The sequence below is a fragment of the Pristiophorus japonicus genome, chromosome 8 (genome assembly GCF_044704955.1).
Source record: "Pristiophorus japonicus isolate sPriJap1 chromosome 8, sPriJap1.hap1, whole genome shotgun sequence".
Classification (NCBI taxonomy): domain Eukaryota; kingdom Metazoa; phylum Chordata; class Chondrichthyes; family Pristiophoridae; genus Pristiophorus; species Pristiophorus japonicus.
In genome coordinates this window covers 17,871,865-17,885,628 of record NC_091984.1, presented here as the reverse complement: position 1 = coordinate 17,885,628, position 13,764 = coordinate 17,871,865, and the positions used below count along the sequence as shown (strand labels likewise).

Sequence of the window (13,764 nt, the reverse complement as noted above, 5' to 3'; positions counted from 1 at the left end):
CTGGCGATTGATTGCGGTGAGTAATGCTGGTGCGTGGTGCTGGCCTCTCTGTGGGTGCTGGGTTTTGGTTGTGTCACCGAGGCTTTGATGGATCCTTCCTAATGGAAGTGCAGCCTGCTGATTGTCCACAAAGCAATCCACAAAAAGTTCAGCTGTAAAGAATATAAATCCAGCAAAAGGGATTTAATGAGCACTGAAATATTCTCAAACACAGGGCAGAATACCTAGTTTCTGATCAGCTACAAAATATGTTGGGTTGGTAATTTCGTGAACTTATATGGGCTCCTAGAAATGTCTGCACATTTGTTAGGATGTGACTTTGCCAACTTGTATAAATTCCTAGACAACAGTCTTACTTTAGCAAAGTTCAGCACAGAAATGGAATAGGTATTTATCCCACTTTACCCATCGCCCCTGTGCTCGCTGACCTACATTAGCCCCAATTCCAGCAATGCCTCAAATTTTTCAATTCTCATCCTTGTGTTCAAAACCCTCCATGGCCTCTCCTCGCCCGTCTCTCTGTAACCTCCTGTCCTACAACCCTCCGAGATCTCTGCGCTCTTCTAATTCTGGCCTCTTGCGCATCCCCTATTTCCTTCGCTCCACCATTGGTGGCCATGCCTTCAGCTGCCTAGGCCCTACCTCTGAAATTCCCTCCCTAAACCTCAGCCTCTCTATCCCTCTTTCCTTCTATAAGACGCTTCTTAAAACCTTCTTCTTTGACCAAGCTTTGTCCTAATATCTCCTTATGTGGCTCGATGTCATACTTTTTTTGATAACACTACTGTTAAGTGCCTTGGGACGTTTTACTACGTTAAAGGCACTATATAAATGCAAGTTGTTGTTGTAAAGTGCCTTTCATTTACAGGAATGCCACACAAGTGTTGCTGTTAAACAGCCTCTGAAGATGATGCTGATTGCAACACTGCTGTAAGATCCACGTTTGCTCGTGGAGTTAAATTTCAGTCGGGCCGCTACAATTGGCCTCAGTGCCCTCGGAGGAGGAGCAGAGAGTGAACGAGCCCTGACTTTACTGCTCCTGATGGCTGTCCAGTCCCCCACCCCCACCGTCCCCCTGCCCCCAGTAGAAGTGTACGTGAATGGGCGTCGGGTGTGGTCAGGACCAGGCTTGGCTGTGATGGCCCCCCACCATAAGCCGGGGAAGGGAGACAAGGTGGACACGTCCTCGCACACCATTAATGTGTGCTAAAACTGCCCCACCTCCGACTCTTTATCGATGCTGACACCTCTGCCCACTGCAGTCAGATAACCTGTTGAATTTGGGCAGGAGGGTGTGAGAGGGGCGATGGGGTACAAGAGGGCGTGTGCCAGCTGTAGGACCCTACTCCAAAATAGTCAGGACCCTTTAGGCAAGAGGGGAGAAAATTGGGGACACAGATATTTGCTAGTAAGAAGGTTGAAGGGTGGTAAAGCCTCCGGTTCAAAATGTCTTCATAAATGTTGCTTTAATGGAGGAGTGACTGCGGCTGCCACAAAATGCTCGACGACATCCAAACACCTATTAGAGCGTAATTTTAAGACTGGAATAAGTTGCTGATTCGTTTGCAGGGTACAACATTTTTCAGTGTTGCATTGAAAAGGAATCTAAATTGCATCTTGGACACTTAACCTTATCCTGGCTATTTAAATACCATGCATGCCACAGTCTAAAGGCATCTGTTAGACATGTGAAGAGAGAGAGAGCGAGAGAGAGAGATAGAGGCACAGAGAGACACAGATACACAAAGACATACAGACAGACAGAGTGAGACACAAAGAGGAACACTGAAAGGGAGACAGAAACACAAACTCAGACAGGGCAGTTCAGTGTTGTAGCTCAGAATAGAAATTTGGTCGGGCTCCAATTGGTGGATGGGCAACGATCAAAGTTCTGACATGCAGCAAATCACTTTGATCATGGTGCACAAAGGTTGTCGCTTTGGGAAGGACCCGCATTTAAAACAATCAGCCCAGCGTGTACAGTGCAGAAACGCAGAACAGTACATTTGGAGGTTGATCCCACATTTTCTGTCACTTACCATTATTCCAATCACCTTTTCTGGTGGCCAATCTCCCTTGTAGCGTGTGTTCGCTGAACTTTACTGCCTTCACACAGGCTCAGAATCAGGAGGGCCTAATTTATGTTTTATCTGCTCTCGGGATGTGGGTGTCGCTGGCAAGGCCAGCATTTATTGCCCACCCCTGGTCGCCCTGAGGTGGTGAGTGGGCTTTCTTTTTGAGCTGCTGGTAGTGGTTTGATTCAACTGAAAGTGACTTGCTTGGCCACTTCAGATGGTAGTTTAGAGTCAACCATGCCAGTGTGGGGACTGGAGACACCTACAGGCCAGAGTAGGTAATGACGGCAGGTTCTCTTCCCTGAAGGACTGCAGTGAACCCATTGAATTTTTATGACAATTCAACAGCTTCATGGTCACTTCAACTGACACCAGCTCTTTATTTCCAGATTTGTTAAAACTGAATTCAAATATTCAAAGGGATTCAAACTTGCGTAATCTCTGGATTACTAGTACAATAACGTAGCCGCCACGCTCCCGTGCCCCGCGGCCACGCCCCCGTGCCCCGCGGCCACGCCCCCGTGCCCCGCGGCCACGCCCCCGTGCCGGTTGGATTGGTTCACTTTGCTTGGCTGGTCAATGTGAAGGGACGCGGAAGAGCGATAAGTAACGTCTAGTTTCTCTTTAGGTGCGAAGTGAGGCTGAAGGCGTTTAATCTGAAACCAGGTCCGATAAGAGCGAGAAGCAACCATGACCGACGTGTCACAGAAAACGGAGGTGAGTCTGGAGCGGCCGCACGTGGACCGATTTCCGCAGAGCTCTTGTTTTGCTTCTTTGTAAAAAAAAACCACAAAATTCCTTCCAAAAAATCCGGCGGGATTGAAGTTATACTATGGTGTATCAGTGTTGAACAAGTTACTGCATCTGCGTGAAATTCAGGCGTTAACCCGTTAGAAGTCAATGGAATTTCATTAACGCTTTTGTTACTGATGCTGCACAGATCAATTTCAAGCTAGCCTGCCCTTTAATTCCACGTTAATTGGCAACGTTGCTTGGAAGAGGTCGCAGGATGGATGACGGGGGTGGGAGTGGAATGCCACACTGTTCCCTCTCCCCTAGTGCTGTGATCTGGGGAACCTGTTTTTGGAGTAGTGTAGAGGAAGCTCTTTTCTGTATCTATCCCATATCTACACCTGGCCTGTGAGCACCGGATGCTGAAGCTCAAGGTGTCTCATTCCCCAGCGCCAGTACCAACCAATGTCTCTCATGTGACCAGCACAAAATTGATAAGCGTAGGCACCTAAAAAGACAGATAAAATTCTGGTACCAAATAGAGTGGTGCGATATAAATAATACAACAGAGCCTGTTGAAATTAATTCCACTCACTAATCCTTAAGTTATGCAGTGCTTTATTGACAAGTGCCAGCTTCACTGGTTGAAATTCGCTTGCCTTGTTCTGTATGCATAACTACTGTCTAATCCTAGTCTGCTTATTTGCTGTGCTGTGAAGCACCTTTTTGATATTTGCAGTGAAAGGATGTCTCTAGAGGTTACTGATGACACAGAGTGATATGGGGAAGGAGAGGGTGAAGAACTGTCTCTACCATCCAGACCATCTCCAAGAACACCTCACCTAAAATCCATTTATTAAGAATTGACTGTCTGAGACACCTGAAACTGATTGGCTCATTTTTTGGGGGGCAATTTATTAAAAAAAAACATAGCAGGGGTTTAAGAAAGTACAAAGAATACATCTTTTAAAATCCTGAATAAAAAATGTTAATTCATTCTTGTCGCTGGCAAGGCTGGCATGTATCGCCCATTCCTAGTTGCCCTGAGGCTTGACACAACTGAGTGTGGCTTGCTGGGCCACTTCAGAGGGCAGGTAAGAGTCAACCATGTTGGTGTGGGACTGGAGTCATGTATAGGCCAGACCAGGGTCTGCAGAGCACATTTCCTTCCCTTATAATCTTGGTAGTGCCTATTTAAAAAAATAAACTACTTGATACCCCCGGGAAATTGCACACAGGGAAGATAATTCTGAATCTGGGCAATAGTGTAAAATGGCCAATATCAAATTATCCGCACATTATACATCATTTCCAATTATCATTTTTGAAATAAACATAAGGAGAGATGTGCAACAGGCTGCTGATTCGATATCGCTCATTTTACACTGGTGCCCAAAATCGAAATTACCCCCAGGGCATCAGGTCAAGCGAAATTAGAGGGTCCAAGGACCAGGCCATTCAGACATAATTCAGTCCTTATTTTCAAGCCATACATTCGATCCTTATTTTAATATAATACTTTGATTTTATAGCAAAACTGACAGCAGTTTTAGCAGAGAAGTAGTGTCGTTTGAAAGTGTTGAAATTGGACGCGTTTATTTGTACTGCCAAAATGGATGCCATGCTCCACCCTTTGGTCCTCTTGGATAATTAAGCCACAATTAAGCAGGAATGCGTCACTGGAACCGCCTATCGCAAGGTCTCACTGACTTTGCAAATTGTAACTCAATCCACTTTGACTTCCTGAAGCGACAAAGGATAGAGCTCCCCAGAAGACAGCAAGGGCCAGCCAAAGTCCCATACCCCAGTCTAAGTACATCCTCCTCTATCACCCCCCCCCCCACCCCATAGATGGGGTATTGTGTACGGATTGTTAACAGGTTTATTGGGTACGAAGTGAATAGTGACAGTGTCGTGACTTCTGGATATCATCCACTCCAACGATGTCCCTTGTAGGGGGTTGGAAGAATGTGATACGTCTTCCCCGAATTCCCTCTCTCCCCTCTCCCCTCCGACCCCACTCCCGGTGACTCTCTCTCCCCTCCCCCAGGTGTCTCTCTTTCTTCCCCCCGCCCCACTCCCAGTCTCTCTCCCTCTATCTTCTCCCCCCCCCCACCACCCCCAGCCTTCGGGTCCAAGACCGACACCGTCGGCCCACACCGGCCGGGGGAGGAGGATGGGGGGGAGGTGGGGGTGGGGAAAGAGTCAGAGCCTCAGGTTCTGCTGCTCGGCACCCCGCGCATGGAATGATTTGGCCGGGAGGAGGGCAGGACTTGGCGGGGCGGGGCTTGTCACCAGTCGGTCAAAAAAGTGCAGTATGGGTGCGGGGGGGGGGGGGGGGGGGAGGGGGGGGGTGCGAGGCTTGATGGATGGCTGTCTGTCAAAAGAAGTGTAGTACAAATAGTTAGTCCCGTTGAAATTTCACTGCAACATGGGCTGAGGAGCTGGGAGCCGCAAAACTGAGGCGTTACAGCGCCAACATTGGTGGGAGGGTGTGATTGCAGAGTGACAAGTTAATATGACTGCATACAGTGACACCACAAGTCCCGGCCAGAATGGTGATGATTGGGTAATTCCCCCCGACAATCACGCCTGGAGACCGCACTGCTGTAAGTGACTGGGGTTGATTTTACAGACATAATTTGTATTGTGTAACACTCCTCCACACACTGCGTTCTGCTGGAGAAACTCTGCTTTTATCGGGAGACTTTGCTGTAGTTTTGGTCATGAGTTCTGTTTGCTGTAGTTCATGGAGATTAAGTTTAGACCCTAATATTAACTTGGATAAAATTTGGGGGAAGGGTATAGAGGGTGCTGAATTTCCAAAATGCATTCATGAGAACTTTTTTAACCAGTATGTAGCAAGCCCAACAAGGGAGGAGCGGTTCTGGATTTAGTTCTTGGGAATGAAGCTGGGCAGGTGGAAGGGGTATCATTTTGGTGCTAGTGATCATCATTCAGTTAGATTTAGGGTAGTTATGGAAAAGAAGAGAGATAGACCAGTAATAAACATTCTCAATTGGGGAAAAACTAATTTTGATCAGCTGAGCGGTGATTTCGTCAAAGTGGACTGGAAACAGCTACTTGAAGCTAAATCAGTACCAGAGCAGTCATGCATTCAAGGAGGAGATCCGGAGGGTTCAGAGCAAATATGTTCCCTTAAAAAGGGTGGGACTAATAAATCTAGAGCCCCCTGGATGTCAAGGGGCACACAGGGTAGGATAAAGAAAAAAGGGAGGCTTATGACAGATACCGAGGGCTCAATACTGCAGAAACTCTAGAGGAATATAGAAAGTGCCGGGTGAAATTAAAAAGGAATTTAGGAAAGCAAAGAGAGAGCATGAAAACATTTTGACAAGTAAAATCAAGAAAAACCCAAAGATGTTTTATACATACATTAAGAGCAAGAGGATAATTAAAGAAAGAGTAGGGTCTATTAGGGACCACAAAGGTAATGTGTGTGTGGAGGCAGGAGATGTGGGTATGGTTCTTAATGAATACTTTGCGTCTGTTTTCACAAAAGAGAGGGATGCTGCAGGCATTGCAATCAGGGAGGAGGTGTGTGAAATATTAGATGAAATAAACATAGAGAGAGAGGAAGTATTAAGGGATTTAGCAGCTTTGAAAGTGGCTAAATCCCCAGGCCCGGATTAAATGTATCCCAGGATGTTAAGAGAAGCAGAAGAGGAAATAGCACAGGCTCTGACCATCATTTTCCTATCGTCTCTGGCTACAGGTGTGGTGCCGGAGGACTGGAGGACTGCTAACATGGTACCTTTTGTTTAAAAAGGGAGATAGGGATAGACCAAGTAATTACAGGCCAGTCAGCTTAACTTCAGTGGTGGGAAAATGATTGGAAAAAATTCTGAGGGTCAGGATAAATCTTAATTTAGAAAGACATGGCTTAATTAAGGATAGTCAGCATGGATTTGTTAAGAGAAGTTCATGTCTGACTAACTTGATTGAACTTTTTGAGGAGGTAACCAGGAGGGTCGATGAGGGCAGTGCGTTTGATGAAGTGTATATGGATTTTAGCAAGGCTTTTGATCAAGTCCCTCATGGCAGACTGGTCACAAAAGTAAAAGCCCATGGGATCCAGGGTAAAGTGGCAAGTTGGATCCAAAATTGGCTCAGAGGCAGGAAGCAAAGGGTAATTGTTGATGGGTGTTTTTGTGACTGGAAGGATGTTTCCAGTGGGGTTCCGCTGGGCTCAGTACTAGGTCCCTTTCTTTTTGTGATATATGTCAATGACTGTAGGGGGTATAATTAAGAAGTTTGCAGACGATACTAAAATTGTCTGTGTGGTTGATAAAGAAGAAGAAAACTGTGGACTGCAGAAAGATATCAATGAACTGGTCAGGTGGGCAGAACAGTGGTAAATGGAATTCAATCCAGAGAAGTGAGAGGTAATGCATTTGGGGAGGGCTAACAAGGCAACGGATACACATTAAATGGTAGGACACTGAAGTGTAAATGAACAAAGGGACCTTGGAGTGCATGTCCACAGATCCCTGAAGGCCAGGTACATAAGGTGGTTCAGAAGTCATACGGAATACTTGACTTTATTAGCCGAGGAATAGAATACAAGAGCAGGGGGGTTATGCTTGAACTGTACAAAACACTGGTTAGAAACATAGAAAATAGGTGCAGGAGTAGGCCATTCGGCCCTTCTAGCCTGCACCACCAATGAGTTCATGGCTGAACATGCAACTTCAGTACCCCATTCCTGCTTTCTCGCCATACCCCTTGATCCCCCTAGTAGTAAGGACTTCATCTAACTCCTTTTTGAATATATTTAGTGAATTGGCCTCAACAACTTTCTGTGGTAGAGAATTCCACAGGTTCACCACTCTCTGGGTGAAGAAATTCCTCCTCATCTCGGTCCGAAATGGCTTCCCCCTTATCCTTAGACTGTGTCCCCTGGTTCTGGACTTCCCCAACATTGGGATCATTCTTCCTGCATCTAACAGCTAGAGTACTGCGTGCAGTTCTGGTCACCACATTACAGGAAATATGTGATTGTACTAGAGAGGAGATTTACGAGGATGTTGCCTGGACTGCAGAATATTAGCTATGAGGAAAGATTGGAGAGGCTGCGTTTGTTTTCTTTGGAACAGAGGAAGCTGAGGGAAGACCTTATTGAGGTGTATAAAATTATGAGGGGCCTAGATAGAGTGGATAGGACGTATCTATTTCCATTAGCAGAGGGGTCAACAACCAGGGAGCATAGATTTAAAGTAATTGGTAGGAGGTTTTGAGGGGAGATTTCTTCACCCAGAGAGTGGTGGGGGACTGGAGCTCATTGTCTAAAAGGACGGTAGAGGCAGAAACCCTCACCAACATTTAAGAAGTAAATGGATGTGCACTTGAAGTGCCGCAACCTACAGGGTTATGGACCGAGAGCTGGAAAGCGGGATTAGGCTGGATAGCTCTTTTTTGGCTGGCGGGGACATGGGCCGAAATGGCCTCCTTCTGTGCTGTAAATTTCTATGATTCTATAAATAGACTCTGTTTGCTGAGTATCATAGAATCATAGAATATTACAGCACAGAAGGAGGCCTTTAGGCCCATCGATTCTGTGCCGGCTCTTTCGAAGACCAATCCAGTTAATCAAGAATAAATAGACTCTGCTTGTTGAGTAAATAGACTCTGCTTGCTGTATGATAGACTGTTGGCTGCAAGTCCTGCCCTGCCGTAAATTCCGCCTCACCTCCAACTCATTGGCTGATACAATGTCGTCAAAACTCAGAGTTTATATAGTCAGTTACCATTATAAATGTAGACATAGGAATTTATAATGCTGGTGGGGTGGGGAGACAGGGGGGGGGAGGGGGCATGGTTGACATAAAGGTGTGACAACAGGAAGGAAGGTTTTATAGTCAGGAAGTGGATGCAGTCATATGATTTTTTTTTTAAGAATGTTATAGGTATTTTGAAATATCTTCAGAAGCCATAAAGAATACCTGAAATGTAGCCATTGAAGCTCCTGTCATGGTGAGGATGATTAATACGGCCTCCATGCAGTGCCACAGGTGCTGCTGCTGTCTTGACATTGTTTGTATCTATACACGAATACGCGGACGTCACCAGAAACCTTGGCTCAGTGGGTAGCGCTCTCGCCTCCAATTCATAAGGTCATGGGTTCAAGTCCCACTCCAGGAACTAGAGCATAAGACCTAGACTGATTACTCCAGTGCAGTGCTGAGGGAGTGCTGCACAGTCTTTTTGATGAGATGTTAAACTGAGGCCCCGTCTGCTCTCTCAGGTAGATGTAAAAAGATCCCATGGCACTATGGGATCTTTCATATCCCATAAAAGATGAAGTAGAGCAGGGGAGTTCTCCCAGTGTCCTTAATCCTTCAATCTACTTCATAAAACAGAGTGGCCAAAAATTGGTTTGGGCTGGACTGCCTGATATTAGGCCTTATTTTCCTGAAACGATTTCAATTTCAGGTCACTGCATCACGGGTAGCCACACTAAGGTAGGTCCTGGGAGAGCAGGGCTGGGGGGGGGGGGGGGGGAAATCGGGAGTGTGGGGAGAGATGATCGGAGGTGTAGGTCAGGTGGTGCCTAGCAATAGTCTTTGCCACTGCAGTAGAACTCTGCTGCACCTCCTGTCTCCACATTCGGGTAAGTATTCAAAAAAAAAAGTGCCTTTCTGGTGGTGACCTCCTGCACAAGTGCCTTTAACAAACGCCAATTAGCCCACATGTATAGTACCTTTTCCTGAACACTGCCAGCTCGGTGCTATTATGCCAATAATGCACTTATGAATGACTCCACGAGGCAATGTGTTGTACTCAAACTGTAGTGACCTTGGTCCTTCATTTGTAACTCGAGAGTGAGGCTCAAGCATGGTGAGCAGCCTTTTTATACTGGGCCCTGCACACCTATGCAGATGACCCTCAGGTCTCCCACCACAGTGCCCTCTGGTGGACAGCCTCTGCCACAGGGGCAGGAAACCCCGGTCTCCACCAGTTGCACCCTCTAGTGGTGCCAGCATAGTATATACACTGTGTAAACATTATTGATAGTACATCAGGTAACAAGTCTTAAGTGCAACTATACAGTGACTACACAGAGAGTATATTTTTAGTCTGCATGTATAACAGGTGCTGGCTCCATTCAGAGCAGCCCAATTTTGCAAAGGGGCCCTTCAACTGGCATTAGATATATGTAAAGGGCCTAACACCTGCTTCAGGCGCAGACCCTGGATGCCTCTTTGTCTGCCTTTATCAATATGGTGGGTGGTACACTACCTACATGTGTGTGCCTCCACCCCCGCCCCCATATTCAACTCTTAGGTGCTTGTTTTGTGCCTGAAAAATGCGCGCACCGTCACTGCATTTCTAGGCCATTATCTTATCATTTATTTCATTGCTGGCTGTAGGAGCTGGCTGTGCACAAATTGTCACAGCTGCATTTTTACATTACAACAGTGACTACGCTTCAAAACTACTTAATTGGCTGTCAAGCTTTTTGGGACATCCTGAGGAGGTGACAGGCGCGTTCATTCTTCACATAATTGTCCTCCGCTCGAGCATTGTGTCCAATTATGGGCGGCACAATTTAGGATGGATGTCACAGCCTGGGAAAGGGTGCAGAGGTTATTTACCAGAATGGTACCAAGGATGAGGGACTTCAGTTAAGTGGTAAGGGGAGATTTAATAGAATTGTTTCAAATGATGAGGGGTTTTGATAGAATAAACAGGGAGAAACGGTTTCCAGTGGCAGGAGGGTCGGTAACCAGAAGACACAGATGTAAGATCATTAGTAAAAAATCCGAAGGGGAGATGAGAATTTTTTAACGCAGTGAGTTATGATGATCGGGAAGGCACTGCCTGAACATGTGGTGGAAACAGATTCAATAGTAACTTTTGAAAAGCCATTGGATAAATACTTGAAAAGGAAAGTTTTCACATGGCTATGGTTGGGGTGGAGTGTAGAATGTTTCAGTGTGAAGTGTGTCGCAGTAGTGTGGGGCAGACTGGTTGAGCTGGGTGTTCTTAATCTTTCCACCATTGTTCATAAGTTTAGATGTAACCTTCAAGGCTGCTGACCGAGGGCTGTTTGTCGGCCGGCGCGGACACAATGGGCCGAAATGGCCGCCTTCTTCGCTGTAGATTTCTATATTTTGCAGGACTTTGGGAAAAAAGCAGGGGAAGTGGGATGAATTGGATCACTTTGAGAGTGGACACAGGCATGATGGGCTGAATGGCTTCCTTCTGTGCTGTAAGTTGTGTCAGTCACCACGTGCAGGGACCTCCAGGGAAAGGTGAGGGACATGGAGCAGAGGGTGCATTGGGGAGGGTGCTCAGCCTTCTCCAAACATGGAGCTCAGCAGCTCCCACTGTTGAATTATACTTAGGGTTGTCTAATGATCTTTGTGCCTAGGCTTCCAGATCCCTTTCAGATGGCTTCCTGTATTGAGGTGTTGGCACACTTTCAGACATCCCTGCAAATAATGGCAGATTCCTGGAGCCCCCCTGCAGATAATGGCAGTCTCCCAGGGATCCCTTGCAAATATTGGCACCTGCCTGGGGGTGTCAATCCACCTGATGATTGGGAAGAGAGCACTCGCCATTGAACTATCGGCCCCAGAATCTGTGACATTTCCCCTTCCTATTCTCAAGCCCAGGCTGAACAACTGGGAAGTTCCTGTTTCTTGATTGAAGACCAAAATTGTTTATCTCCAGTTTAAAATACAACACTGTAAAAACATTTTGAATGCTTATTCCTTTGTTTCTTTTCTCCTCCTTTTTCCCATCGTCGTCCCCTCCTGACGTGTTGTCTTGTTCCACAGGTGCCAATCGCTCTTGGCTAACTTGCCCAAGTGGTTATTGTTTCATGTGTGAGCCCTGACAGTGAGTGTCAGCAGGCTATTCAACCATGTGGGTTGGCATCACAGTAGGCAGCTAAGCTTAAGCCGGTCCCTGATGTTCACACGTGGGTACATCGAGCAGGAGTCACTCAGCGATCAGCAGCCTAGAATGATGGTCAGTTTATTTCTCCCCCCACTCCCTGGCCCACCATAAATAAAGAGAAACTGTTTTCAATGGCTGAAGGGTCAATAACCAGAGAGTGCAGATTTATGATTGGCAAAAGAATCAGAGGTGACATGAGAAAAAATTTATTTTGGCAACGAGTGTTTAGAATTTTGAATGCTCTGCCTGATAGGGAGGTGGCTATAGATTCAATAATATCCTTCAAAAGGGAATTGGATAATTAATTGAGGGAGGAAAAATTGCAGAGAAACGGGGAAAGAGCGGGGGAGTGGGACTAACTGGATTGCTCTTTGAAAGATGGGCCGAATGGCCTCCTTCTGTGCTGTACTGTTCTATGATACTGAGGACAACTGCAGCAACTGTACAGAGAGAAATTGCAATCTTAACACTGCAGCCCAGAATTCACTGTCCATGATATCATGAGACCCCTTGTAAATATTGGTACACTCCCAGAGACCCCCTGTAAATATTGGTACACTCCCAGCCCCTGTAAATATTGGTACACTCTCAGGGACCACTGATTCCCGGGATGGCGGGACTGACCTATCAAGAAAGACTGGATCAACTGGGCTTGTATTCACTGGAGTTCAGAAGAATGAGAGGGGACCTCATAGAAACATATAAAATTCTGACGGGGTTAGACAGGTTAGATGCAGGAAGAATGTTCCCAATGTTGGGGAAGTCCAGAACCAGGGGTCACAGTCTAAGGATAAGGGGTAAGCCATTTAGGACCGAGATGCGGAGGAACTTCTTCACCCAGAGAGTGGTGAACCTGTGGAATTCTCTACCACAGAAAGTTGTTGAGGCCAATTCACTAAATATATTCAAAAAGGAGTTAGATGAGGTCCTTACTGCTAGGGGGATCAAGGGGTATGGCGAGAAAGCAGGAATGGGGTACTGAAGTTGAATGTTCAGCCATGAACTCATTGAATGGCGGTGCAGGCTAGAAGGGCCGAATGGCCTACTCCTGCACCTATTTTCTATGTTTCTATGTTTCTATGTAAACACTAACACACTCTTACTGACCTCTACAAATATTAACACCCTTGCAAAAATTACTGTACTAATGTGATGAAGATAGTGTCGGATGTGCAACGGAAAACAGTGCAGAAATACTGGAGCACAGAATTCTTGAGACTGTGCTGGCGGCCCTAGACAGGTAGAATTCACGGTCCATGATATCAACGGGCAAATGGTTACTGCACTCACGCGGCATTCCTCTGGCCGCTCGACTAGCAGTAGTGTGAACCCGCTGAAATTAATTGGGCCGATGTTCAAATTAACAATTGATATTGAACTACTGTTTTCAGGAACATTGCAGGTTCAGAATTGTTTGACCAGAGCACTGAATATAAAAACACCATTCAAATTCAGCACGAGTGACACAGCTGCTGGTGTCACCGTGGCTTCAGGTGCGGTTAATATCTGATTATGGGCTAGACTTGTGGTTTTCAAAATCTACTGCATGGTGGACCTCCTGCAAATATTGGTACACTCCCAGAGACCCCTCGTAAATATTGGTACACTCCCAGAGACCCCTTGTAAATATTGGTACACTCCCAGAGACCCCTATAAATATTGGTATACGCCAGAGACCCCCTGTAAATATTGGTACACTCCCAGAGACCCCTGTAAATAATGGTACACTCTCAGGGACCACTTGTAAACACCAACACACTCTTATGGACCTCCTACAAATATTAACACCCTTGCAAAAATTACTGTACTAATTTGATGAAGATGGTGTCGGATGTCCAACGGAAAACAGTGCAGAAATACTGGAGCACAGAATTCTTGAGACTGTGCTAGCGGCCCAAGACAGGCAGGAAATTAAACATGCGGGAGCCCCTTGTAAATATCGACAGATCCCTTGGGATTCCCGTGTGGATCCCAGCTTGGAAACCGGTGGATCGGACGACTAATTAAACACTAACTGTCCGTTCAAATGCAC

General features: G+C 46.2%; 1 protein-coding gene across 6 annotated transcripts in view; it reads left to right on the top strand.

Moving 5' to 3' along the window:
* nexn (nexilin (F actin binding protein)) overlaps positions 1 to 13,764 on the top strand; it is a 97,350-nt gene that overhangs the window by 28,376 nt on the left and 55,210 nt on the right. For all 6 annotated transcript variants that reach the window (XM_070886535.1, XM_070886531.1, XM_070886532.1 and 3 more), the window contains exon 2: positions 2,704 to 2,792. In XM_070886535.1, coding sequence (XP_070742636.1) covers positions 2,766 to 2,792 — 27 coding nt within the window. In that variant the 5' untranslated portion in view covers positions 2,704 to 2,765. The remainder of the gene's footprint in view (positions 1 to 2,703; positions 2,793 to 13,764) is intronic.